Source organism: Panicum virgatum, chromosome 2N, assembly GCF_016808335.1.
Source record: "Panicum virgatum strain AP13 chromosome 2N, P.virgatum_v5, whole genome shotgun sequence".
Classification (NCBI taxonomy): domain Eukaryota; kingdom Viridiplantae; phylum Streptophyta; class Magnoliopsida; order Poales; family Poaceae; genus Panicum; species Panicum virgatum.
In genome coordinates, this window is record NC_053146.1 from 65,396,801 (window position 1) to 65,419,231 (window position 22,431).

Consider the following 22,431-nt stretch of genomic DNA (forward strand, 5'->3'; position numbering starts at 1 on the left):
TTCATATTTTTTTGATTTAAAATATTTTTTTATTCTTTTATATCTAATAAGTAAACTGTTTTATTTTTTAAATACAAAACCACCTTTGAAACCACCACCCTAAGGGCCAAACTTTTTCAGTTTTGGTAATTGGATGGTCTTTGTTATTCGATTTTGTAGTTTAAAGGTGTAAATTGGATTTATCCCAAAAAAGTAATTACTTCTTTCTTTCATGTAGGTTGACGTTCCTCCAAGTACACTAGTACAGCCAACCATTAGCTAGTTTCTAGTTAGATATAATCATTTGTGTTGATGCCCAGCATGGTACACATCAAAGCACTATATCTCACAATCACACGTAGGCTTCATGCCTTCACCTTCACGTCGTAGTAGAGGGTCACTTACGCTACAACAGAAAGGAACGCTTGAGCTGGCTCTTAGCGGCGAGTCTAGCAATGCAAGTCCTGCGCTCGCGGCTCGTCGTGCAGACGGACAAGGCATCACCGATCACGCCGCTTGCGCAGGGCCACGTCCCTCCCGTAGCTCTTGGCTACTAGTCGGAGCCCGCCTTCTTTCCTGGACCAGTCCTTTTGTTGCGTGCGAAGCCGGCGCAGACTGAGACCTCAGAGCCCTGGCGAGTTTGGGCCACTCTACTCGTTGTTTTCGTCTCTGAAATCTGCACCGTGAAAAAGATGCGCAAGCCCGTTCCAAGCGTCGACGTCCACTGAATCTCTGAAAGTTTCATTGCCCAGCTCTAGTACGAGGGGATAAAGCTTAACAAAGTTTGAACATCCGTGATCCTATCTACACCCCAGCCAGGCCTTGGGGAATCGACTACCAACTGGAGGTGCTTTGGAGGCTTGGAGCTCGTCCACTGGTGGCCATGGCGCTTGGGCTCTTCGCCACCGCCGTGCTGGCCGCGGCGGCGTCGCTCGCGGCCCACGTGTGGCTCAACTGCCCTATCGAGCCGGTGCCGTCGCCCACGCTGCCGCCCACGCCGACTCCCAACAACCTCCTCCAGGTTAGCGGCTGCCTCCTTCCTCTGTAATCTGAACTCTTGTTGCCCGGCCCGCCCGCAATTCTAGCGTGCGGTTTCTCATGGGCGTGAGTGACGCGCTCCTGCACGCGGCGGCGGCGCAGAGGCTGGAGAAGCTGGGGGAAGGGGCGCTGGACGCGCCGGAGGACGTGCACGTGGACGCGGCGGCGGGCGGCGCGCTGTACACGGCCACGAGGGACGGGTGGCTGCACAGGATGCACCCCGGCAACGGGTCCTGGGAGCGGTGGCGCTTCGTCGGCGGCACCGGGCTGCTCGGGATCACGCCGTCCGCCGACGGCACCATGCTCGTCTGCGACGCTGACAGGGTACGGTACTAACGTTGTTATGGTGTGAGTTGGTGATGAACAGCCGCATGAAACACGTACAGATGAAATTGTTAAAGAAATGGTTCCTGAACGTTGCATTGACTAGGGACTTTTGAGAGTTGGGGACGAAGGAGTGACCCTTCTTGCTTCGGAGGTCGATGGCTCCCCGATCAGGTTCGCACATCCTAGTCAAATTTCGAAGCAAACCGCCCCGTGCAGCTCCGTGAACCCCTGAAGATGTACTCCTACATGGTACATGAACATTTTCTGACTTCAGGTTCGCGGACGCGGCGATCGAGGCCTCCGACGGCGCGGTCTACTTCAGCGACGCCAGCACCCGGTTCGGCTTCGACAGGTGGTACCACGACTTCTTCGAGTCCCGCGCCACCGGCCGCCTCCTCCGCTACGACCCGCGCACGGGCCACACCGCCGTCGTGCTCGACCGCCTCGGCTTCGCCAACGGCGTCGCCCTGCCGAGGGACGAGGCCTTCGTCGTCGTCTGCGAGTCCAGCAGGTAACTCAACGTCTCAACTGAACCTTCACGGCTCTAATAATCATACGGCATCCATGGAACCAACTCTGAAGAAGAAGAAGAAAAAATGCAGGTTCAGATGCATGAAGGTGTGGCTGAAAGGGGAGAAGGCTGGCCCTGCCGAGACGTTCATCGACAACCTCCCGGGGTGTCCAGACAACATTCACCTCGGATCAGACGGCTACTTCTGGATCGCCCTCCTCCCGGTCAGCCTTCCAGCCGCTACTGGCTAACAGCTCCTCCAGATCATCGTCCACACGAAGAGTATATATCACGCCTGACAGCTTCGTGTCCGAAATTAATATACCTGCAGTCGAGGTCGCCATGGCTGGACCTGATCACCCGCTGGAGCTTGACGAAGAGAGTCGTCGCCACGTTCCCGGCGCTCCTCGCGTGGAGCAAGTCGACGATGAAGGGAGCCATGGTGGCCCAGGTGTCGGAGGACGGCGACATCATCCGGGTGCTCGACGACTCGCAAGGGAAGGTGATCAACTTCGTCACTTCGGTGAGCGAGTTCAACGGGGACATCTTCCTCGGAAGCCTCGCGACCAACTTCATCGGGAAGTTGTCCCTGGCACAGGTGACAACACAGAAGCAGGGCACAACAGTTTCTTCGTAGAAAAATTCAGTGATACCAACATCGGTTCAAACCAGAATAAGGCCTTGTTCGGTTAAACATAAATTCATTCCGGATCGGAAATGATAGAAATAAGAGACATAACAAGAGATTAGGATTCATTCCGAGTCAAAAACTAATTGCAACAAAATAGACTCATCATAGGTACAACAAGATATCAGGATTAATTCCACACCTCTAAACTCATGAATTGATTCCATGTCTTTTAATGCAGCTATCATAAGATTCAGCGCTTTAGCATTCTTACAGCGCGCTTCTGTACAGTGAACGGTAACCAGTTAAGATTTCACGAGCCGCAAAAGATTCAGCAAGACTAGTGGCAGACAGATGGTTCTGCTCAGCCTTCAGCTCTGCTTGCCAGGGTTGGTAGCTTTCTGGTGCTCTGAAAATTGGATCATCCTTCCTGACAACCCCCACCTGGAACAGTCGTTAGTAAGTTATTAGTTACTAGTTTATTTTCCAGAGCATGATGCAGAAGTTAAAAAAGATAATTACCTCAATCTCAATGGGATTGAACCACCAAGCAATGAAACTGATCGCCGGCATCGGTTTCGGCCCCGTGCTTCAGAGAGCTGGGGGACGCGAGAGACGACGGGGGTGTTTGGGTTGGGCTGACGGTGGGGTCGCTCACGCTCTGCCGAAAATGCGGCTGCCCCGGTTTCCACTCGCGCAGAGCCCAGCACGGCGCGTTATGGCCCGCTAGCTCGGGCGTTACGTTGCTGGGCCGCATCGCGGCTGAAAAGGCCGCCCCAAAGCCCTAAATAAAGAAAAAAAAGGAAGCAATGGCCGCCTCAGCTTTCCTCTTTGGGTGGCAGGTTTATCTTGGAGCTTTGAAGCATCACGATCAGCTCAGCTGCTCTCGTATCCGTCGCACAAGGCGTACAGATATTTTTTGAACGCAAAATTAAGTACCAGCATTCACACAGCCTGTCAATATACCAGCCTTTCTCCGTCAATCCAATTCGCTGTGACACTCTCATCCGAACCGAAATTATTGGGGTCTTCGACCGCGACGAAGGAAGCGCGAGCAAAATAAGCGCACGCGGTGTGCGAATGATTCGGGCGGCCTCGGCAGTTCGGCGGGGATAAACGGGCCAGAATTATGGCACGATCGCGAGCGACACAATGCTATCCTCAAGGCCGGCGAGCGAACACTTTGACTCCCCCGTGGCGCCGTGCCGTGGCCGTTCTCCAATCTCAGGTGACCTCCACAACGGCGGGTAGCACAGCAGGCCGAGGTCGCTGCCAGCCCTCGTCACCTCGCACGCCACGACCACGAGCGCCTCGCGGGGAGGGGTGGGGCCGGGGGGCGTCGCTCTCGCCGGCGCGTCACTGTTCGAGTGTTCTCGCGCTGTCGCCGTGGGCCGCCACCGTCGAGAATCAGGGTGGTGTTTAGTTGGTAAAAAAGTTTGGATTTGGATACTGTAACATATTTTGTTGTTATTTGATAATTAATATTTAATTATGAATTAATTAGACTTAAAAAATTCGTCGCGTGGTAATTAGTTATTTTTTTCAAATGCATTTAATGCTTTATGCATGTGTCCGAAAATCCGATGTAACGGTTACTGTGCAAACTTTTTCACAAACTAAGCGCAGTCTTTTAAAGAGATCATGTCGACAGGTAGAGAAAGAGCAGGGTCGTTGCTGTCGAGTTTTCAAGACGGTCTACTGAATCTACAGTCAGCGGATCAACTGATGCTCACCGCGGATTATAATCCGCGCGTGTCCCTGTCTGAAGCTGTTCCTCCGGCCGACGCGTAGCGTACGCATGCAGAGCGGTACAGGCAAGCAACGCCCCCGGCTCCTCCGTGTCTGTCTCGTGCCACAAACATGGCCAGCCGCGCCCATGGCTGCTCCCGAGTCCCGTAGCTACAATTATTTTTTCCTTCTATTTTTAAATAACTCTTTTTATTTTTTGTATTTAAAAAAGGTCTCAGCCGAAAGCTCTAGAACTGTCCAAGGACGGCCCGCGGCCCCAGGAAAGAGGACCCATTGGGGCCGTACTGGGGACCCACATGCACGCAAAAAAGGGTAGGCTACCGACTAGCCGTTGCAGCAGCCACGGCCGGGCCGGACGGGTGCCCCCGTCGGTTCCGCGGAAGAAGAGAGCGTCCCAGCGGCCTCACGTGGCGCGGCGCAAGCTGGCTGGCCAAGGCCAGTGTGGAACTGGCCGTTGGGACGGCGGGGGTTTCGAGATTTTTCCGTGCGTGAACAGGGACGGGATTTCGATTCCGGCTCGTGCGTGTCCGCTCACCGCCCGTGGAGCGGTGGAGAAGCGCTGGGCGCCACCGTCGGCAGGCTGATGGCGCGATCAAAGCTGGCTAATCTGATGTTACGGGCGGGGTTGTGTGATCGATCACATCTAAACACTGCGCTAACAGTTTGGTGAAAAGCGCGTGGCCCTGATGGTGGCCAGGATCATCTATAAAGGTAGAGCGACTAAAATGGACCAAACGGGAACGTCCACGTCGCAATTCTTAGAGCTTTGGACGGCCGGGCAGCGTCTAGAGGTTATTGTACTTTGCAAAGACATTCTTATCCAGCGCTTGCGATACTTTAAGTTGGGCAAACCGAGGGAGAGGGAAAAGATTGTGCTGCTTCTTGTAACCTAGAGAACTTCGAGATCTTTGCTGCACCCAAATGCATATCTTGCTGCCTAACTTCACAAAACCTTGCTATCTAGGAACACAAATCAAGCAATTCCATATCCTAACCTATCTATCATAAACAACTAACAAAGCATCTCGCAAGCTTTCGGGAGTAGGCAATGTGGATGGTGACACGACGTAGTAAAACAAATGAAAGGAAACAGCGAGGGCCAAAGCAAGATGCCAACCCCCCAAACTCCACAAGATATCAGACAGCACTGTACCAAGCACCAACCAAATCTTACTGGGAAACGCCCGGTTAACGAATCCAACAAGGCCACGGGTCGACGCCACCACGCGCACGGCGCCTCGCGCTTATTCTCACCGCCCAGGGGGCAGGGGCCCCACACGCAGCCGGCCACTTCCCCAGCCCGACCCAGCTCATCATTTCCCTCCCCGGGGCGCGGGGCGGCTTCATCAATCGCCCCCACCTCGCCTTCCTTCCCCTCGACGCACCAGCACCACCCAGCCAAATAAAAACTCGCCGCGCCGCCCCGACGCGGCGCTCCTCGCCTCCCTCCCTCCCCGCGAGTCAAATCAATCGAGCCATCCGCCTCCTCTTCCCCCGCATCGCGATCCTTCTCGCCACGTCGGAACCCTAGCGGATCGCCCATTCGCGCGCGCCCGCCCGCCCGCCGCCATGGACGAGTTCGCGCGCGCGGTGGAGGACGGGCTCAAGCTCTCAAAGCGGCTCGTGCTCCCGGGCGGGCTGCCGCCGCCGCGCCCGCCCTCGGGGATGGACCGCACCGTGTCGGCGGCGGCTGCGTCGGGGCCCGACCCGCGGCTGCTGCCCACGGCGCCCATGGCGTACGCGGTCGTCACCGACCCGGGCGCCGTCGACACCCCCGACGTGCCCAGCTACCAGCCCTACGTGTACGGCCGCCTCGACCCGCCCGCGATGATCCCACTGCAGATGAAGGAGGTCGACCTGGCCGTCGACTGCGCGCTCGACGCCGCGCACGTCACGCTGCGCGCGCGGTGGTGGCTGCACTGCATCACGCGCAGCCGCGAGTGCGACGTGCGGCTCGTCGTGCCCATGGGCGAACAGGTGAGCACGATCGGGCTCCTGCTCTCTCTTCTGTCGCGGTTTGGCATTTCGCTTTTTTTTTTTTTTGTATTCTCTTTCTGTTGACCGGTCTCGTTAGATTCAGTTTGGTGGGGATTGAAATGGATTGCCGTTGCAGTGTAACTGGAGCTGTTTGACCAGCGTGATTGGGGGCGGGTAGGCCCATTGATTTTGTTGGTCGGTGTCTGGACATTCCCGCTTTGCTTGTTTTTTTTTTCAAATTTGCGCAAATGATTTGTTATTTAATGGTGTTAATTATCAGCATGACCATATGTCTTACTTGATGCTTTGATGTTTTTACTTTAACGTCGCCTATGATGTTGGACTGGTTGGTTGCAATTTATAATGCAAAGTTTGTAGAATCCAATTTTTTAGGACGAACACTTCACGAATTTGACCATGCTTTTCTCATGTGTTTTGATTAATCCTTTTGTGGTAAGGCGACTATCTGCGATTGTTGGTTTTCTTTATAAACCACAGATATTGTTGAAGCTTTATTCATATTGATAAGCAAAAGGAGTTTCTTCACTCTACAGTTATAATATAATAGAAAATTTCAGTGTTGTTGCTTAAGCAATCCAAAGTAATCCATCGCTTTATCCAATGGAAATCAAACACTAGAAGTGATATGTTGGTCTGCAGAGAGGTAACCTGTTTTGGATAACAATAAACCTGTAATAATTTAAACATTCTAACTCAGAGAGCGCAGAGGTGATCTTGCGTTCCCATTTGGTCATATGTTGCATTACTCGGATCCTAATTTACATCTGGCAGTATTTTTTTTTCTGTTCCTTGCACATCCACTAAGCTTATACTTGTTTTGAAAAAGAAGAAGATCAATATGATTTTGAAGTTCTTAAGTTATTGGGTTCATGCAGGGCCATTTCTATTTATCTTGTCTTGTTGATGGGGTTGAAGGACTTGGATGATATAAATAATTAAATAAGAAAATGAAGCACTCGCATGGACATTTGTTTTGTTGTTGATTGAGATTCTGATAGCTCAAATTTAATAATGTTATAGGTGCATGTAATAAAGATCCTCCTTATTTCTTTATTTTTCTCTAGACATTACCGTCAAACAATCAAGCATTGAATATCCTGCATACGTATATTGTGAAATGTCTGTACTTATTATCATAGCTACATCAGTTTCCATGTTGTATTGGTCTCAACCTAAGAATGGTTTGGCTAATAGGGTTCAATTCTAGGCGCTGAGGTTACCATCGGAAGAAGATCATTAAATACACAAGTAATTGAAGTAGAAGACCATACTGTGCAGAATCATGTAAACATTGAGAGTGGCAGTCTTCTGAAGCCTCAATTGTTTTTCTTGACAATATCTCAGGTATGTGCTACATACTTAAACATCTTGTGTCTCTGGTAATTGGTTTTTGATTACTGGAAGCGTCATCATACTTTGTTGATTCACTGCTTCTGTCTTATTAATCAAGGTTGAGGGTGGAGCAGATATATATGCTACATTTCGATGGTCCCAGAAATTACTATATGACAGTGGACGCTTCTCTGTCGACATACCTTTTCGTTTTCCTTACTTTGTCAACCCGCTACCAAAAGTTTTCATGAAGCGGGAAAAAATTCAGTTGACTGTGAACAGTGGTTTCAGTAAAGAGGTTTTATTGCAAGGAACTAGCCACCCGTTGAAGGTAGTAGTCTTTAACTCCTTTATTTATACTGTTTTGATGTGCATTTGGGATATTAAAACCTCTTCATATGTTCATTATTCTGTATTTTTTTATTTCTATTTCAGGAAAAAGGTAGGCATGGTGATAAATTGTCTTTCATGCATGAAGCTGTTGTTGAGAATTGGTCAAGCAAAGATTTCAACTTCTCTTACAGTGTGAGTTTTTATTTCGCTATGATATTTCTTGGTTAGCTCCCTAGTTCCTTTAGAATCTGTCATCTCAAGGCATCTTAAAGGAAAATTATACATGCAGATGATGAGCTATCTTGCTGCTAGCTTGTCATAATACTCAACAGCTAACAGTTTGTAATCTTGCTGAATCTGTTGTCGTTTGCTTAATTTAAATTCAAATCCATGTTGATGTGTGTAGGTTTACTCTGCTGACTTGTCTGGTGCTGTTCTCGTCCAACCTGCAACATTGCGTGACTACGATGATAGAGATATGTTCTGCATTTTCCTTCTACCTGGAAGTGGCAACAGAAAGGTTTGTCGCTGCTACTTGTGATATTTTCTTACTTGAATGAGATGTCTGCACTTAGAAAGCTATCCATTTTAAGGACAAGGACATCAAGCTGATGCAGCACTTTTGATAAGCTGCATGAAATTGTTATCATGAAATTCTTCTAAATTATCACTCAGCTCTGTTCTCCTTCCTAAGATTAGTACATATGTTGTTATAGCTTGATACTTTGCAAGTGCGTCACTAAAGTTGGAATAAACTATCAGTACTTTGATACCCTTTTAAGTACCTGTTTGGTTCATCAGCTCAGGAATTTATTCTCATGTCATCCTCTTTTATATGTTATATGAAATATGCCTTCCTGGTCCTTATCTCACATGAGATATTTCGATAGGTCTTCAGAAAAGCAGTTGTGTTTATTGTTGACACAAGTGGAAGCATGCAAGGAAAGCCTCTTGATAATGTGAAGCATGCGGTGTCTACTGCTCTTTCAGAGCTTGCGCAAGGGGATTACTTCAACATTATAACATTTAATGATGAGCTTCACTCATTCTCTTCATGTTTAGAGCAAGTAAATGAAAAAACAATAGCAAGCACGACTGATTGGATTAACTCAAACTTTGTTGCGGAGGGCGGCACAGATATTATGCATCCGTTGAGTGAGGTATTATATTTCGGATAGCTTGAGTTGGCATTTATTTTATCTTATAGTACCCTTTTGTTTTGTTATTCATACTGTCACTTGTTTCTTGATTTAAGGCAATGGCGTTGCTATCAAGTGTCCATGATGCACTTCCACAAATATATCTCATTACTGATGGTTCGGTTGATGACGAACATAACATCTGCCAAACTATGAAAACAGAGATCACGAACAGAGGATCTAAATGTCCCCGCATTTCTACTTTTGGACTAGGTAATATTTTGGAGTGCTTCCAAAAAAACTCTGTTCATTTAAAAAAAATTTGGAGCACTTCCAATCCTCTGCTCTTGCAGTACCTTAAACTCTATAGAAGCAGTTCTTGACTTGAACTAGACTCCTTCCTGTTTCTTTTCTCTACCACCTTCTCATAACTTTATGTGCAAATATCAGTTCCCTCATGAACAAAAATAGCTCGGAATTAAAAAAAGGATTTGTAACTATGGTGATTTAGTGATTTATGACTGTTCTAAGTCCAATCATGTTTCATACGTATTTTTTAAAAGTTTGTTATTTATTAACATTGCATAGTTTCTAATGGTTTTTCATTTCTGTGAATGGAACATGTTAGGATTGCATTGCAACCACTATTTCCTGCGCATGCTTGCGTCAATTGGCAAGGGACATTATGATGCTGCACTTGAGACAGGTACTAGTGGTTCTGTCTTTGTGATTATGATCTAGCTGCATGCACCCTTTCCATCGTCAGTTGGTTTTTTGGCGTTATCGTTCCCATTTTGTTGATGTATTAATATAAGCTGTGATAAGTTCAAGCTATATGTACATTTTGTTGAGCTTTTCTCAACCTGTACTCAGCTTGAACCCAATTTTGTTGAAGCTTTTTTGCAATCTGGGTGTTCAGAGCTTGCTAACCCTTATTCCTTCTGCATTCTATGATTGGATTGACATTTGCTCTATTTTTTCTGTTACAGTATCACCTTTGTTGTGTACATTATTGTTTGTATTTTCATATACGAAATCCATATTTCTGAATCGCCATTCTGCCTTTTTTGTATGCGTACATTGGACTAGTAAAAATATGGTGTTAACATGTTTTTTTTCTGAATTTATTATTCAGCATCAATTGAGAGTCGTATTCTTAAGTGGTTCGGAAGAGCATCAAGTACAATTGTGGCAAACATCTCCATTGATGATATAAAACATCTTGATGATTTCGAAGTGAGTTTTTGTGTGGTTCAGTTAGTAATTACTTATTTTTATTAAAGTTTACGTTATCAGCTTGTGCCTTTGCTATTGGCCATTCTTGGTAGCCAAAAATCTCATTGCAAAGTTCATGGTGCCTTAACATTTCATTATGCAATATCCATTTTATGTCACTGCATTACCTGATTTTAGGTAGTCCAGCCCAATCTTCCAAGCAATGTATAGATGAACAAACTGGCTTAGTATGCTTATTTGTGGAGATGCAGATGTTGAGACTAAAAATTCTACTATTAATCTGGGAGAGAAATTTCATTTAAGTCCCTAGTGTTTCTACAGCTTGGGCCACTCTTTGTTAATTGTTACCAACTTATTTTTTTGAGAAAACAGTTAGCGATTTTTTTAATGCTGGGTTGATGGCTAGTCAGAGTTTTGTTAGTTTTGCGGAACATGCTATTTTTTGTTGTCTAATTCTGTGCTTTTGTTCTTTAGGTGGACTCTGAGTACATTCCAGACATTTCAGCGAAATCTCCTTTATGTGTATCTGGGAAATACCATGGCAAATTTCCTGACACAGTTGTAGTTAAAGGTTACTTGGCTGACATGAAGGAAATCTCGATTGAACTGAAGGTCCAACATCTAAAGGAAATACCTCTTGACAAAGTAAGGTGATCAAGCTATTTTTATACATTGTGTCCAAGACTTCTAACTTGGATGTCCTACATTTCAAACTACACTATTTGACTTAAATCTGAACAAACTCCATGCCTTCTTGTCCCAAGCAAGTTGGCTACTAAGGCGTCTCGGAACTATTTTTGAGAAAAAGAGTTTCCATAAAACATGTCCTTTACAACATGACTTGTAAATCTACACTTTCAAACCACATATACTTCCGTGATAGTATGGTAGAAATATGTTTAGACAGATGAAATTTATTGATTCATTAAGCGGGTCTCCCAAGGACATCAATGTAACACCTGTGTGATTCAAAGCTTGGGATAATGGTGTACTGTCAAAAAGTCTTCACAAGGACATAGTTTTATGGATTTCAGGTGTTGACTACACAACAGATTAATCTTTTGACATCAAAGGCATGGCTTTCTGCAGACAAGCAACTGGAGAGAAAGGTGCGTTGTAAATCAGATAAATGATTGTATTAGATTTTCTTCGCTTTACACTTGTCTTTTTAGCAGAATTTTACACTTTGATTATACATTGAGGAAAAACATGGTTTAATGAGTGAATTAGCCTTGAATCAAAGCTCCATGTCATGATCATGATATGGTGTAAAATAGAGGGGCAAAGGACCACGTAACCATTTTGATATGAGACATACAACTGATAAATGAATTTGTTCAACTTCATTCTGTTTGCGAAAGGCTGCTAGTTTACAGAAATGCTTTTCTATCGCAGCCTTGAAAGGACATACCACACAAAACAGCAAAACGACCACGAAGTTACCTTTACATAGTGGTTTATACTTTTACTCTAGTTTACTCATTTTTTGAATAATTTGGGATTCTTCTTAATCTTGCAGGTGATTAAATTAAGCATACAAAATGGTCTGCTCTCGGAATACACAGAGATGGTCTTACTTGAAACCTATCTGGATAAAGTAGATGCAACACAAAAGGTAGGTCCAACATGATTCTTCGATGACTATTCATTTTCCCTTCTGATGTACTTCATGAAATGACCTTTGTTCACATGCTGATGTTGCTTTAAGCAAATATATAGATCAGGAAATGGACCTTATTTCAGAAATGGAGGCAACAATTCTAGTAGTAGACTAACTATTTGCTGCTGATGTTAAGCCTATGAGCTGCAACTGTAAATTGGCAAGAGCGAACATATAGCTGACATTTTGTGTACCAGGTGAAGCAGAAATTAAAAGGAAAGAAAGGCCCGGATGAGCGACGTATCCCTCTTTATGGGTTGAAACTGGGATTCGGTGACAAAGACGCTACAAGGGAAAATCTTATCACAGGATTTGGAGACGCAAGACCGGAAGAGAAATCCGTGATACTGAAAAAGGCAAGCGGCTGCTGCAGCCGACTCGCGGACTGCTTGTGCTGCATGTGCTGCATCAAGGCGTGCAACAGAATGAACGATCAGTGCGCCATTGTGATGGCTCAGGTCTGCGCGGCGCTCTCGTGCCTCGGCTGCTACGAGTGCTGTTCGGAGGTGTGCTGTGGAGGATCGGAGTCATAGTAGGAACTCGGGCGTTGTGTTTTGTATTGTATTGTATATGGAGGATGGGAGATTCGGAGTGTACATAATAGAGTTCGCGTAAGCCTGAGGGGGGTCAAATACTATGCATATCCGCTTGATAAAAGGACGATTATCCTTGTTATTAAAACGTCGAGTTGAGACTGGTCCAACGATCCTGTTTTTAGGGTGTCGAAATGTTCAAATAAGCTTTGCTAGAGATGCAACAGAGCAATGACACCATCCACAAAGTAGAACTGAGCAAATCTAGCTTGAGTGTGTTCCTTTCCTTTTTCGCCAGCAAATTGTTCTCCTGTTTGGTACTGGAGGAATGCAGACACGAGCCTTGACCACGTGCAGTGCAGCTGAACTAGGTGGTAGAGTTAAAAGAGAATCATATACGGTTGGGACCAAATTAAATGGCCTTTCAGCATATTGTAATAAGCGGTGGGTCTGAGATCTCGGCGCGGTGGGCTGTGGGCAGGCAGGGCAGTGCGATGCGCCGGCCCGGGACAAGTGTCACGACAGCGTGCACGGCCAGGGCTCCCCGTGTCGCGCTGACACCTGTTTGTTAATGACCCCCGGCTAAGCACCCTCCTCCAGGATTAACTAGCGATCCCCGCGATTGATTACCCCCCACGAGACTCCGCCCCCGCCTAATTGCCGGCGATGATATGATCTCGCGCGAGCCCCGACGCGCCGGGGGAATAGAATAGGAGGCGGATGGCTGGGTGCGTGCGAGCCCACGTCGGTTCCGGCGCGGGAGGCCATGGCCATTGGCCATTGGCTGCTGCGCCCGGAACCTGGTACCCGCTCCCGGCTTGGGATCTGCCCGCCGCGCTGTTGGACTGGACCGGCCCGCCGGCTTGGCCAAGCGATCGAGCTTCCATGATCCTTCTGGTTTGCAGGGCGCCGGCCCGGCTGCGGGGAGTGGAGGATGCCGCCGCTGCTGGCACTGAACAATCTATCCTTTGGGAAAGGAAGCTGACCTTTTCACTCTCGTGTTTGACGGTGCGCGCGTGCTACCCAGTTGTTTGTTGAGCAGGAGAGCATGAACGACGATCGCAGATGCACCTGCATGCACAGCTGTGCATCGTACCTCTGTGTGAACACTGAACACCGCCGATCAGCAGATACCGAGACACGGTGTCGTTGCATTGGCATGTCAGCTACGGTAACGGAAGTCACCGCGCGCGGATGACACGAAAGCTTGAGACCAGCCGGTGCATGGTTGATACATGCGTTGTGGGGTTCTGATGGCGAGATTTCTCTCTCTCCATAATCCAGCTCTTGTGTAGACGCAATTGGAGTGGACGGTGTCTATGCCTGATTGCCTGTCAGCCTGTGTTGGTCACAGTCGCTGGACCAGATCGCATAATCCTCTGTGTTGAAACCATCTTCGAGGGGGATGCTAACTTGCTACCAAGGGATAGATGTGCATGTTCCAAGTTGTAATAGGGACAAGGTTGCTATTTTCATCGTTCTAACACAGGTCTGCCCATGCGTCTAGACGCAAGGGCTATTCTTCAAACACCCCCACTACAACATACTCCCTCAAATGGTTGAGAGCGAGTTATTGGCTCTTTTTCATATTTTTTTGTAAATTACCTGAGGCTTTCCTACTCTAATTTGGACAAAACCTCAAATGCTTGTAATGAGCTACTGGCCACTTATACTAAATAAATCTCAGAGAATATCTTAGTTAGGCGAAAAGTATTGTGCTGTCAAGATCACACAGTGCACAGATCGACCGGGTTTCCATTGATCAAGTCCGAGCTGGGCTCTGCCGTTGGGCTAGGCCCAGCCCGAGATCAATTCCAACGAAAAGAAGTTTTTGGTTATTTCTAAAGGAGATCAATATCCACCAGCCATTTGCAGAAAGCAGTCCGGAAATGTTAAAATCTAATGACAGCATACGAGATGGATCCAAAGCTAGAGAAAATACAAAAACTTTCTTATGGATTGGGAAAATAAAACAAAGCTCCCTACGATGCAATCTTTGGTGAGGACATACGATTATATTAATAGCCACTTAAAAGTGTCATTGTTATATATGAAAATATGACATACGATTATATTAATAGCCACTTAAAAGTGTCATTGTTATATATGAAAATATGGTTATATATATTTTCAAACAAAACTTTATGCATATTCAGAATTACATGCATAGAGCAAGTACACTTTCGCCAAGTTGCATTGCTCACTAAACAGTACGGACACAGAGTATTGGCCAATTAAATTAACGTCCCATGTATATGTAAGCACGTAACTGGATGAACTGTGCAAATTGGCCACTACGCTCAATCTAACCATGGGTTTCCGTGGCAGACTATTGGCCAGCTAACCCTATTTAAATTCAGTGGGTAGGGGACCCTGGTTGCAATCCAAGCCACTACTTCACACGGCTTTTCCCTAACTCCATGGCAATGCTTCTCTCTGCGCTATGGAACGACCCCCTAGTGAATATGTAGTAGCTAGGTGCACGATAAGCAGGCGTCGTCCTCACTAACCAATCAGCTAGATCGAGGACACCTCTTCAAAACTCTGCAGGAACTGATCGAGCTTCTTTTACCTCAAAGCCTATTCCCTGCCGCTCTTGCAGGCTGTCTACACACTGCTCAGATTCACAGCGTGGTCATTGTTCTCCGGGAGTAGTAGAAGAGCAAGGAGTTATGGGGGTAAGCTACTAGATCAACTGCAAGCTAGGTTTTGATCCACTGGTCGCATGGCAGTTCTCGTCCATATCCACCATGTACCTAGTCTTTATGTTCGTTTTTCTCTTGTGTTTCACGGTTATACTTTTGTCTGTTCTCTCTGCAGATCATTAACTGGATGCAGAATCGCTTCAATAATGGTAAACAAGAGAAAAGACGATCCGAGGCCGGTGTCGGGAACTCGGCTCGCGGTGAGTGCTCCGTTTCATGCTTGTTCGTTCCTTTAGCTTCGCGATCACGCGAGCTAGCTCTTGAATGCATGCGATTATTTCGACGTCAGCAGATGTCCCTGGTGTCCGAGAGAGCTGCCGCCAAGAACACGCTCGCGAGGAGAAGCAGAGCCCTAACGGCGACTGGCCGCAGGGCCTCCTCTCGATCGGGACGCTCGGGGACGAGCCGCCGCCGGATGGAGCCCCGCTCGCGTCGCAGGCGGCGGCCGACGTGCCGGACTTCACCATCGAGGAGGTGAAGAAGCTGCAGGACGCGCTGAACAAGCTGCTCCGGCGCGCCAAGTCCAAGTCCAGCTCCCGCGGCTCGGGCGCCATGGACGAGGACCGCGCCAGCAGCCAGCTGCCGCTCGACAGGTTCCTCAACTGCCCCTCCAGCCTCGAGGTGGATCGCCGGATCTCCCTGAGGCGCGCGGCGGGCGACGGCGGCGAGAATGGCGAGTTCTCGCCGGACACGCAGATCATACTGAGCAAGGCCAGGGACCTCCTCGTCAACAGTAACGGCGCCGCCATCAAGCGCAAGTCCTTCAAGTTCCTCCTCAAGAAGATGTTCGCCTGCCGCGGCGGCTTCGGGCCTGCGCCGAGCTTGAAGGATCCAGTCGAATCAAGAATGGAGAAGGTAAAACTAACTGTGCTAGCCATGCATCCACGTAAAAACTACTATGTCATTTTTGTCCACAAGCTTCGTCCTCACTTATCACAGATGCTTTGAGTTACAACCTCACTCATGTCTTCTGTGGTTTAATTAAGCTCATGTCTTTCGTGTTTAATTTCGTGCGCGCAGTTGTTTAGGACGATGCTGCAGAATAAGATGAGTGCTCGGCCGAGCAATGCCAACGCTGGGTCATCGAGGAAGTACTATCTGGAGGACAAACCGAGTGGGAGGAGGATGATAAGAGATCGCCGTCATGAAGAAGATGACGATGACAAGGGCTCCGATAGCTTTAAGTGGGACAAAACTGATACAGACTGTAAGAATACATTTCCTCCATTTCTGCCTCACATTGACATGAACACAAATAAATAGTAATCCATGGAAACACACACACACACACACACACACACACACACACACACACACATATATATATATATATATATATATATATATATATATATATATATATATATATATATATATAGCATTGCAATGAACTCGATTTGCCAATAAACATGGACTGAATGAAATTTTCCTACTTGTTTGCAGTCATTGTTCTGGAGATTTAGAAACAGAGACATGAGTTCAAGGTCATTATGGTACTGTTCAACGTGGTAAGTTACACCCTTTCGCAAAAAAAAAACGTGGTAAGTTACACATATTTACACAAACCCTGAAATTAATAGTAGAAGATATGGTATTGTCAAAATTATGTACGATTCCGTCATCACCTCTCGTTCAAAGATGCTTTTTTTTGCTGCTGTTCCTGAGATTTGTACAGCATGTTATGTTCTTTTTTCACAGCTTGTATGTGATGTTCATGACGCGGCGGAGAATTCCCATTATTGTGGTGCCACAATAATTCCCTATTGAAGCGGGTTCAGTTGAACGGCGATTATTCGATCAGACAGCAGGGTGTACTACTACTGAATGAAGATCACAATCCAAACTTTGCATTGGCGGGCTTGTTCAAGCGCAGCACTTGTTCATAGGAAGATTTTTTTAGCTGTGTTCCACTTTCCATTTCTTTCTAGTCTCCAGATGCCAGATATGTTAATGTTCCATATACTATTATCCTACATATATATACTAGTTCATTCGCCTATGGGTTAAGAAAAAGTTTCAGTAAGCGGCCAATGCCTCTCCAGAACATGATCTTCTTCCCCATGAAGCATGCATATGATTGCATCAAAACTATATACCTGAATGTACAGAAACGGGCACTGCAAGTAGGGTTCTTGGAACATGTTAATTGCCGAAATCGGAAAGACAGGCTGGTTGAAATGCATCCCAATCTCCATTGGCGCCAGGATCAGGGGCAGCTCCCCGGCACACTCGTGTGTGTCTGTGCCCAATTCTGAGATAAAAAGGCGCCAAGGAGTGAGTGCCAAGCAACATTGTACGCCTTTGGCAGATGCCGAGATGCGCATTGAATATGCGCTCACTACTCACTGTAATCATATACAATTTTATAGATATTTCCAGGCTTGCAGATGGTTCTTAATGCAATATGAATATTGTAGTAGTATGAGTATATTAGCTAGCATACAGTTTTAAACTGTGCTTCTACCTTCTTTTAGATGGTTTCTTAGTAGCTCCTCTCTGGTAGAGACATTTGGTCTTTGTTAGTAATGGGAAGGATCCTTGGGATCCACAAGATAAAAGGTTGCCATTGGGAGCCATGACCTTTTGTTTTGTTGAGCTCATGCAATTCTTTTTCTCGGTGTGTGTCTGGCTGTGCAAGAATGTTTGGGCAGGGTAGAGACACCCATCATGGACCATTCCCGGATGGCTCGGTCGATGCGCAAGAGTATCGAGAGATGGGCGAATTGGGGTGTTCTAGGAGAGCCGAGAAGGTGCTGCGATGTGGTCCTGAATCGCGTGTCGCCTTTGGTTAAAAGAATGGATAGTACTACACCTTCATTCTTTTTTTTCTTTCTTTTTTCCTGAATGTGTATCTAGCAGATGGTCAACTCTGAGCGTGTCGTATCAGCGGTGAACCGGCGAGATATTCAGATAGGATCACAGCTATATCACTCTGGGAACTAGGAACCCGGTTTTGGGATTCAGATGTTGACTTGCTGAGTAGCATGCTGCTGAAGATCCTGACGAGGATGTGTCGCGAGCTTTAATTTTATCCGTGATATTCAGTTGATTGCAGGTTGGGGTTTCAGATGTTGACTGACTGCTGAGAACTTTGGAGGGGGTGACTTCTCTCTGCTGAAGATTGATATCAACATCTTCTCATGAATTTGAGCGAGTTACAGTGAGGTAATTTGAACGAGTTGCTACTTGCTAGGCGTAGGCTTCTGATCGATGCGCTGGGTGGCTTCAAAGGATGCATCTTTTACCTTCAGAAAAATAAGGATGCATCCAGAGTTGCACTGTCTCCACAGGGCCCGTGCAGACGTGTTTCTGTTTTTTTGCCTCATTATCTAGGGGGGAAAGCTTGCTTGAGATTTTGCTAGAGAAGGTAATGGTAAAAAAATGTTTATTTGATAATCCGTACTGCTGTCCTACAATACAACGGCATTGCAGGGTGCGATACTTTTTTGGCTTGATTGTTGTAAGAGACGAGTCATTTGTACGTTCTCAGCGTTTTCGTGCACTTTGTTTTCTTCATTTTTTTTTTCTCATGTGTTTTAGACTCTTTTCATGATATACCGTAAGTTACCGTTTTGCAGGGCAAGCTGGGACGGTCTTTAAGTTTGACAATGTGCAGCTGCGCTCAAGCAAACTTATCTTGTAATTTGTACATGGCAGATTGTAAACTTCCCTTATTTGTATGCTTCGGTATTCAGCGAAATTGCCCAAACTGATGCTAATAAAGCGGCTTCGCTGCCTGGATGACAAGTTCAGCATGTTTGTCCTCCAGATCGCCCTTCATGGCTGAAATAGTAAACATTGGCAGTCCTCACGCCAAAGCTGGGAGCAGCTCTACCCTATTGCAATTAGCACGGCCAACTAGCCAAGCCAGTAACTAAGTTATTCAGGCATTTCCAAAGCATAGTTCAGTACCCGCTTCAGTTTACATCGATTAGATGGACAGATGCAGTTGGGCCTACATCAAGCCTGAGCGTCCCAGGCTTCCGCAGACTAGCAACACCACTGCAGCTTACACAAGTCGGTAATCACCTCGCAAACACAACCAAAGCTTAACGCCAAGATTAGGTAGTGCGGCGAAATCAATGGCGAGGACTCGCGCGACAACGGCAGCAGCACCACACAGGTCCTAGTCCATCGGAACCCCTCTGCCAGATGGACTCGTAACATTTCACAAAGGTGGACGGCCCAAAATATACAACCGCCAGGCAGCCAAAGGGCAAATCAGGAAAGCGAACGACTGTAAATATAAGAGCAGTGGAAACGAAAAATCCAGCCAGTCGGTCTTTCAAATAAGGCAAATTAACCCTGGTAACAGTAACTGGTACACTTTTGACTAGGTTCCAAAAACCTCACAGGCAATAACTAGTCGACACACGGGGCAGACATAGTGATGCAAAACTCTGGATAAATTGGACCGGTGCACTGTCCACTGACCACACAGCCGGAGCTCAGCAGATTTCTGCAACACAGAATGAAGATCAACGGGTAGACCAACAGATCAAAAGCAGAAAAGATAATGTAGGCCCTGAGGTCTCATCGCATTCAGTGTAGTAAAGGTTACAAATGGAAGAGAAATGCAGAACAATATGGGTAGACAAGCAACTTCTTGGAAACAAAGACATCCAAATAATGTGCTTCAGCTGTATGAAATTTGGAGGTTCACGTATGGGAGACTTACAGATCTTGTTGAAGGCAACAATGTCACAGCTCTGGACGTACTCATTCACTGGCTCAGCGCACAGATGGTCCTCGATCAGAGTGTCAACAGAGACAAGGTCATCAACAATAGTCAACATGATCTGAAGCTTCTTGATGCCATACCCAACTGGGACAAGCTTGGCTGCAAAAGGGTGGTAAGAACACGTCAGAAACCAAACTAAATCGCCAAACAAGTGTGACAGTCACTAAACTTCGTAAATAGGAAAGCATGTGAGTGGTAACATACATGCACCCCAGAGCAGTCCTTCCATCTTGACATTCCTTACTGCTTCCTCAAGCTTGGCCATGTCAGTCTCATCATCCCATGGCTTCACATCAAGCAAAACTGACGACTTCCCAGCTGACAAGGTAAGGAAACATTAGCTCCAGGATTAGAAGTTCATGACTCATGATTTTGAAACATAGCTCCAGCAGGCAACATCAATGTAGCGATACGACTGTGCATCTTTCCAAAACAGTGTCAACACAGATAAATAAGAGGATCCGCCATACATTCTTTCTTCTTGCCAGAAGCCTTGACAGCTGCAGCACGCTCTTCAGCAGCCTTCTTCTCCTCTTCGGTCTCCTCGCCAAAAAGGTCAACATCATCATCGTCGTCGTCATCAGCAGGTGCAGTCTGCATTTAGAAAGTACACTTCAGTGATCGAACAATCCAAGCCAGTGCTAGAGGAAATTAAACCACAACAATGATAACTGTCATCAACAACAGTTTAAACCCATGATCAGCAGTTCATCACCAAATTGATTATGTGGGCATTCAAGACTATGTGTCAACTATTGGTAAAACAAAAGGAAACAGCAGCACAACAATGAGGTCGTTTGATAGCTTTCAGAGAATCAGAATAGAAGATGAAGAATTATACCACTGTGTCAGCAACATCAGGTGTGGATGCTGATGGAACAGCAGATGATTCAACCTTGACACCTTGGCCCTCTGCAGTAACTCCACTGTAACAAGTACAGGCCATTAAGCACATTCATACCTCACAATGCTCAACAGGACATGTAGTGAGACAGATTGGAACAAGTGCATACCTCAGCCTCAAGAGTGCATCAATGTGACTGAACCACCTTGTGACGTTGATATACTTGGATGAGGGAGCAGCAGAAAATGAGGAGTAGACAGCCAAGTCATCCTTGGAAGCTTGGTAACTAGAAGATTAATAGTGTAAATTCAGTGTAAAATATGCAACACAGATACATAGGGTAGCCCCAAACACATACCCAGTAATGTAGCTGCGAGTGAGAAGGTAGTCGTCAAGCTTTTTAAGCCCTGCCTCAGAGTTGAGGTTAGCGAAAGAAACCGCCATCTCCCCACAAGATAGTTTCACAAGTGGGCACAGAAGAGAGTGCTGTTGCCTGTTAGAACAACTTGAAAAGGCCGATCATGATAGAAGTCTACCGATCAGCTATAAATTATACCACGTATTTCACATGTAAAAAAGCATACCCATGAGCCAGCAAGTTGATATTTTATCTTGTTAAAAAAACTTGATATTTAACCTGTCAAGGATCGTTAAACCCTGATCCTAAACCTACTTTGAAGCGGCATAACTTCAAATCAGAGTAGAATCAACAATTTATGAGCAGCATGCTGCAGAGCACAAGAAAATATTCAACTAACAGCTTATCCAAACAGTAGAAAAAGACACATAAGTATGATATCCAATAGGTCACTAGAACAAGCAGACTTCTATAGCATGATAGTATCCAGGGCAAATCTAGGACCCTAGAAACTGAACTCACTCCAGCCAATTATCCCAGGTGCGGACCCAGCATGGAACACGGGTGTACACATGTAAACCCGATAATTTTTCCAAACAAAATCGAATCTAGTGGGTAATATATCGTAACTGGGTCAGATCCGAATACGAATGCTGATATTAAGGTTCGGCGTTCCCCGTTTCGCACAGCGTGAAGGGAAGAGAAGGGGACGGCATACCTGGTGGCCGCGGAGGTGATGCCGGCGCCGAAGGGGAGAGGAGGGAGCAGCGCGCGGCGGCTGCTGTGGAGATGGGGAGAGGGAAGACGGCTAGGGTTGGAGCAACACCTTATATGGGGCCATGGGGGGAGGCGTGGCGTGATCGGGGTGGGTGCGGGGCCCTTAACAGGCTGGCTTGTTAAACGGGCCGTGTCCCGTCCGCCGGCACTCCGTAACATTAGTTGCGGCCCATACCCCTCAAAAAAAAGTCGGGGCCGCGCCGTTCGGCCTGGCCTTCCTGCCCCACTCAACTCTCGCCCGTTTCAAAAAAAAAAAAAAAAAACTCGACTCTCGCCGCAAGGGGTGTGTGTGTGGTCGTCAGCCAAACGGGACGGGGACGTCTCAAGATTATCTGGTGTCCTGCCCAACTCTCGCGTGGTTTTCCGCCCAATTGACCCATCCACACGCACTTGTGTTTTTTTTTCAGCGAGTTGGCCAGCCAGACCACTCGTCAGTTTCTTGATTTCTTCTCCCTCCAGCCCGTACGCACGCAGGGTTTAATCTGTGACTAAATCGACCTCGACCCCGTACGTGTCCGCACGGGAGGACGCGATTAGTGAGGA

At 46.8% G+C, this 22,431-nt stretch overlaps 4 protein-coding genes across 10 annotated transcripts; 3 read left to right on the plus strand and 1 right to left on the minus strand.

Moving 5' to 3' along the window:
- The first annotated feature begins 620 nt into the window (after nucleotides 1-620).
- On the plus strand, nucleotides 621-2,707 carry LOC120661821 (protein STRICTOSIDINE SYNTHASE-LIKE 4-like). The gene is made up of 6 exons (XM_039940783.1): nucleotides 621-1,000; nucleotides 1,120-1,341; nucleotides 1,448-1,515; nucleotides 1,619-1,855; nucleotides 1,947-2,079; nucleotides 2,187-2,707. The coding sequence occupies exons 1-6, from the start codon at nucleotides 863-865 to the stop codon at nucleotides 2,490-2,492; spliced, it is 1,104 nt and encodes a 367-aa protein (XP_039796717.1). The 5' UTR covers nucleotides 621-862; the 3' UTR covers nucleotides 2,493-2,707.
- A 2,868-nt stretch (nucleotides 2,708-5,575) lies between these two features.
- On the plus strand, nucleotides 5,576-12,687 carry LOC120661822. 3 transcript variants are annotated; one of them, XR_005670097.1, is made up of 13 exons: nucleotides 5,576-6,209; nucleotides 7,425-7,574; nucleotides 7,681-7,893; nucleotides 7,998-8,087; nucleotides 8,302-8,415; nucleotides 8,786-9,055; nucleotides 9,151-9,307; nucleotides 9,663-9,740; nucleotides 10,170-10,270; nucleotides 10,745-10,920; nucleotides 11,305-11,379; nucleotides 11,790-11,885; nucleotides 12,128-12,145. XR_005670097.1 is itself a non-coding variant. In XM_039940784.1 (13 exons), the coding sequence occupies exons 1-13, from the start codon at nucleotides 5,802-5,804 to the stop codon at nucleotides 12,461-12,463; spliced, it is 2,274 nt and encodes a 757-aa protein (XP_039796718.1). In that variant the 5' UTR covers nucleotides 5,577-5,801; the 3' UTR covers nucleotides 12,464-12,687. The 3 variants fall into 3 exon arrangements, 2 of the variants coding, with proteins under 2 accessions (XP_039796718.1, XP_039796720.1); XM_039940784.1 differs by having other exon boundaries at nucleotides 5,577-6,209; nucleotides 10,745-10,915; nucleotides 11,290-11,379; nucleotides 12,128-12,687; XM_039940786.1 differs by having other exon boundaries at nucleotides 5,579-6,209; nucleotides 10,745-10,915; nucleotides 12,128-12,687.
- Nucleotides 12,688-15,135: 2,448 nt separating this feature from the next.
- Nucleotides 15,136-16,631, plus strand: LOC120662925 (protein NEGATIVE GRAVITROPIC RESPONSE OF ROOTS-like). Its single transcript, XM_039941973.1, has 5 exons — nucleotides 15,136-15,141; nucleotides 15,284-15,368; nucleotides 15,458-16,023; nucleotides 16,189-16,375; nucleotides 16,612-16,631. Exons 1-5 carry the CDS (start codon nucleotides 15,136-15,138, stop codon nucleotides 16,629-16,631), a joined length of 864 nt encoding a protein of 287 aa, XP_039797907.1.
- Nucleotides 16,632-19,389: 2,758 nt separating this feature from the next.
- LOC120661823 (elongation factor 1-delta 1) lies at nucleotides 19,390-21,958 on the minus strand. 5 transcript variants are annotated; one of them, XM_039940790.1, is made up of 9 exons: nucleotides 21,830-21,880; nucleotides 21,338-21,481; nucleotides 21,112-21,246; nucleotides 20,923-21,039; nucleotides 20,751-20,835; nucleotides 20,380-20,503; nucleotides 20,114-20,227; nucleotides 19,847-20,008; nucleotides 19,390-19,627 (listed from the first exon to the last, which is right to left on the minus strand). In XM_039940790.1, coding segments are annotated over exons 3-9 (690 nt in total). In that variant the 5' UTR covers nucleotides 21,198-21,246; nucleotides 21,338-21,481; nucleotides 21,830-21,880; the 3' UTR covers nucleotides 19,390-19,625. The 5 variants fall into 5 exon arrangements, with proteins under 5 accessions (XP_039796724.1, XP_039796722.1, XP_039796721.1 ...); XM_039940788.1 differs by lacking the exon at nucleotides 21,338-21,481 and having other exon boundaries at nucleotides 21,830-21,958; XM_039940787.1 differs by lacking the exon at nucleotides 21,338-21,481 and having other exon boundaries at nucleotides 21,112-21,223; nucleotides 21,828-21,943.
- Between the last annotated feature and the right edge of the window lie 473 nt (nucleotides 21,959-22,431).

Bases quoted from the DNA above. Each gene is read 5' to 3' on its own strand.
- LOC120661821 (XM_039940783.1), top strand. From the start codon at position 863: ATGGCGCTTGGGCTCTTCGCCACCGCCGTGCTGGCCGCGGCGGCGTCG. The intron at 1,516-1,618 runs GTTCGCACATCC...TTCTGACTTCAG, and splicing joins GTCGATGGCTCCCCGATCAG to GTTCGCGGACGCGGCGATCG. The intron at 2,080-2,186 runs GTCAGCCTTCCA...ATATACCTGCAG, and splicing joins TCTGGATCGCCCTCCTCCCG to TCGAGGTCGCCATGGCTGGA.
- LOC120661822 (XM_039940784.1), top strand. From the start codon at position 5,802: ATGGACGAGTTCGCGCGCGCGGTGGAGGACGGGCTCAAGCTCTCAAAG. The intron at 7,575-7,680 runs GTATGTGCTACA...TTATTAATCAAG, and splicing joins TTTTCTTGACAATATCTCAG to GTTGAGGGTGGAGCAGATAT. The intron at 7,894-7,997 runs GTAGTAGTCTTT...TTTCTATTTCAG, and splicing joins GAACTAGCCACCCGTTGAAG to GAAAAAGGTAGGCATGGTGA.
- LOC120662925 (XM_039941973.1), top strand. The intron at 15,369-15,457 runs GTGAGTGCTCCG...TTTCGACGTCAG, and splicing joins TGTCGGGAACTCGGCTCGCG to CAGATGTCCCTGGTGTCCGA. The intron at 16,376-16,611 runs GTAAGAATACAT...ACTTGTTTGCAG, and splicing joins GGACAAAACTGATACAGACT to TCATTGTTCTGGAGATTTAG.
- LOC120661823 (XM_039940788.1), bottom strand. From the start codon at position 21,197: ATGGCGGTTTCTTTCGCTAACCTCAACTCTGAGGCAGGGCTTAAAAAG. The intron at 20,504-20,750 runs GTATAATTCTTC...TTCTAAATGCAG, and splicing joins CTGATGTTGCTGACACAGTG to ACTGCACCTGCTGATGACGA. The intron at 20,228-20,379 runs GTATGGCGGATC...TTACCTTGTCAG, and splicing joins TTCTGGCAAGAAGAAAGAAT to CTGGGAAGTCGTCAGTTTTG.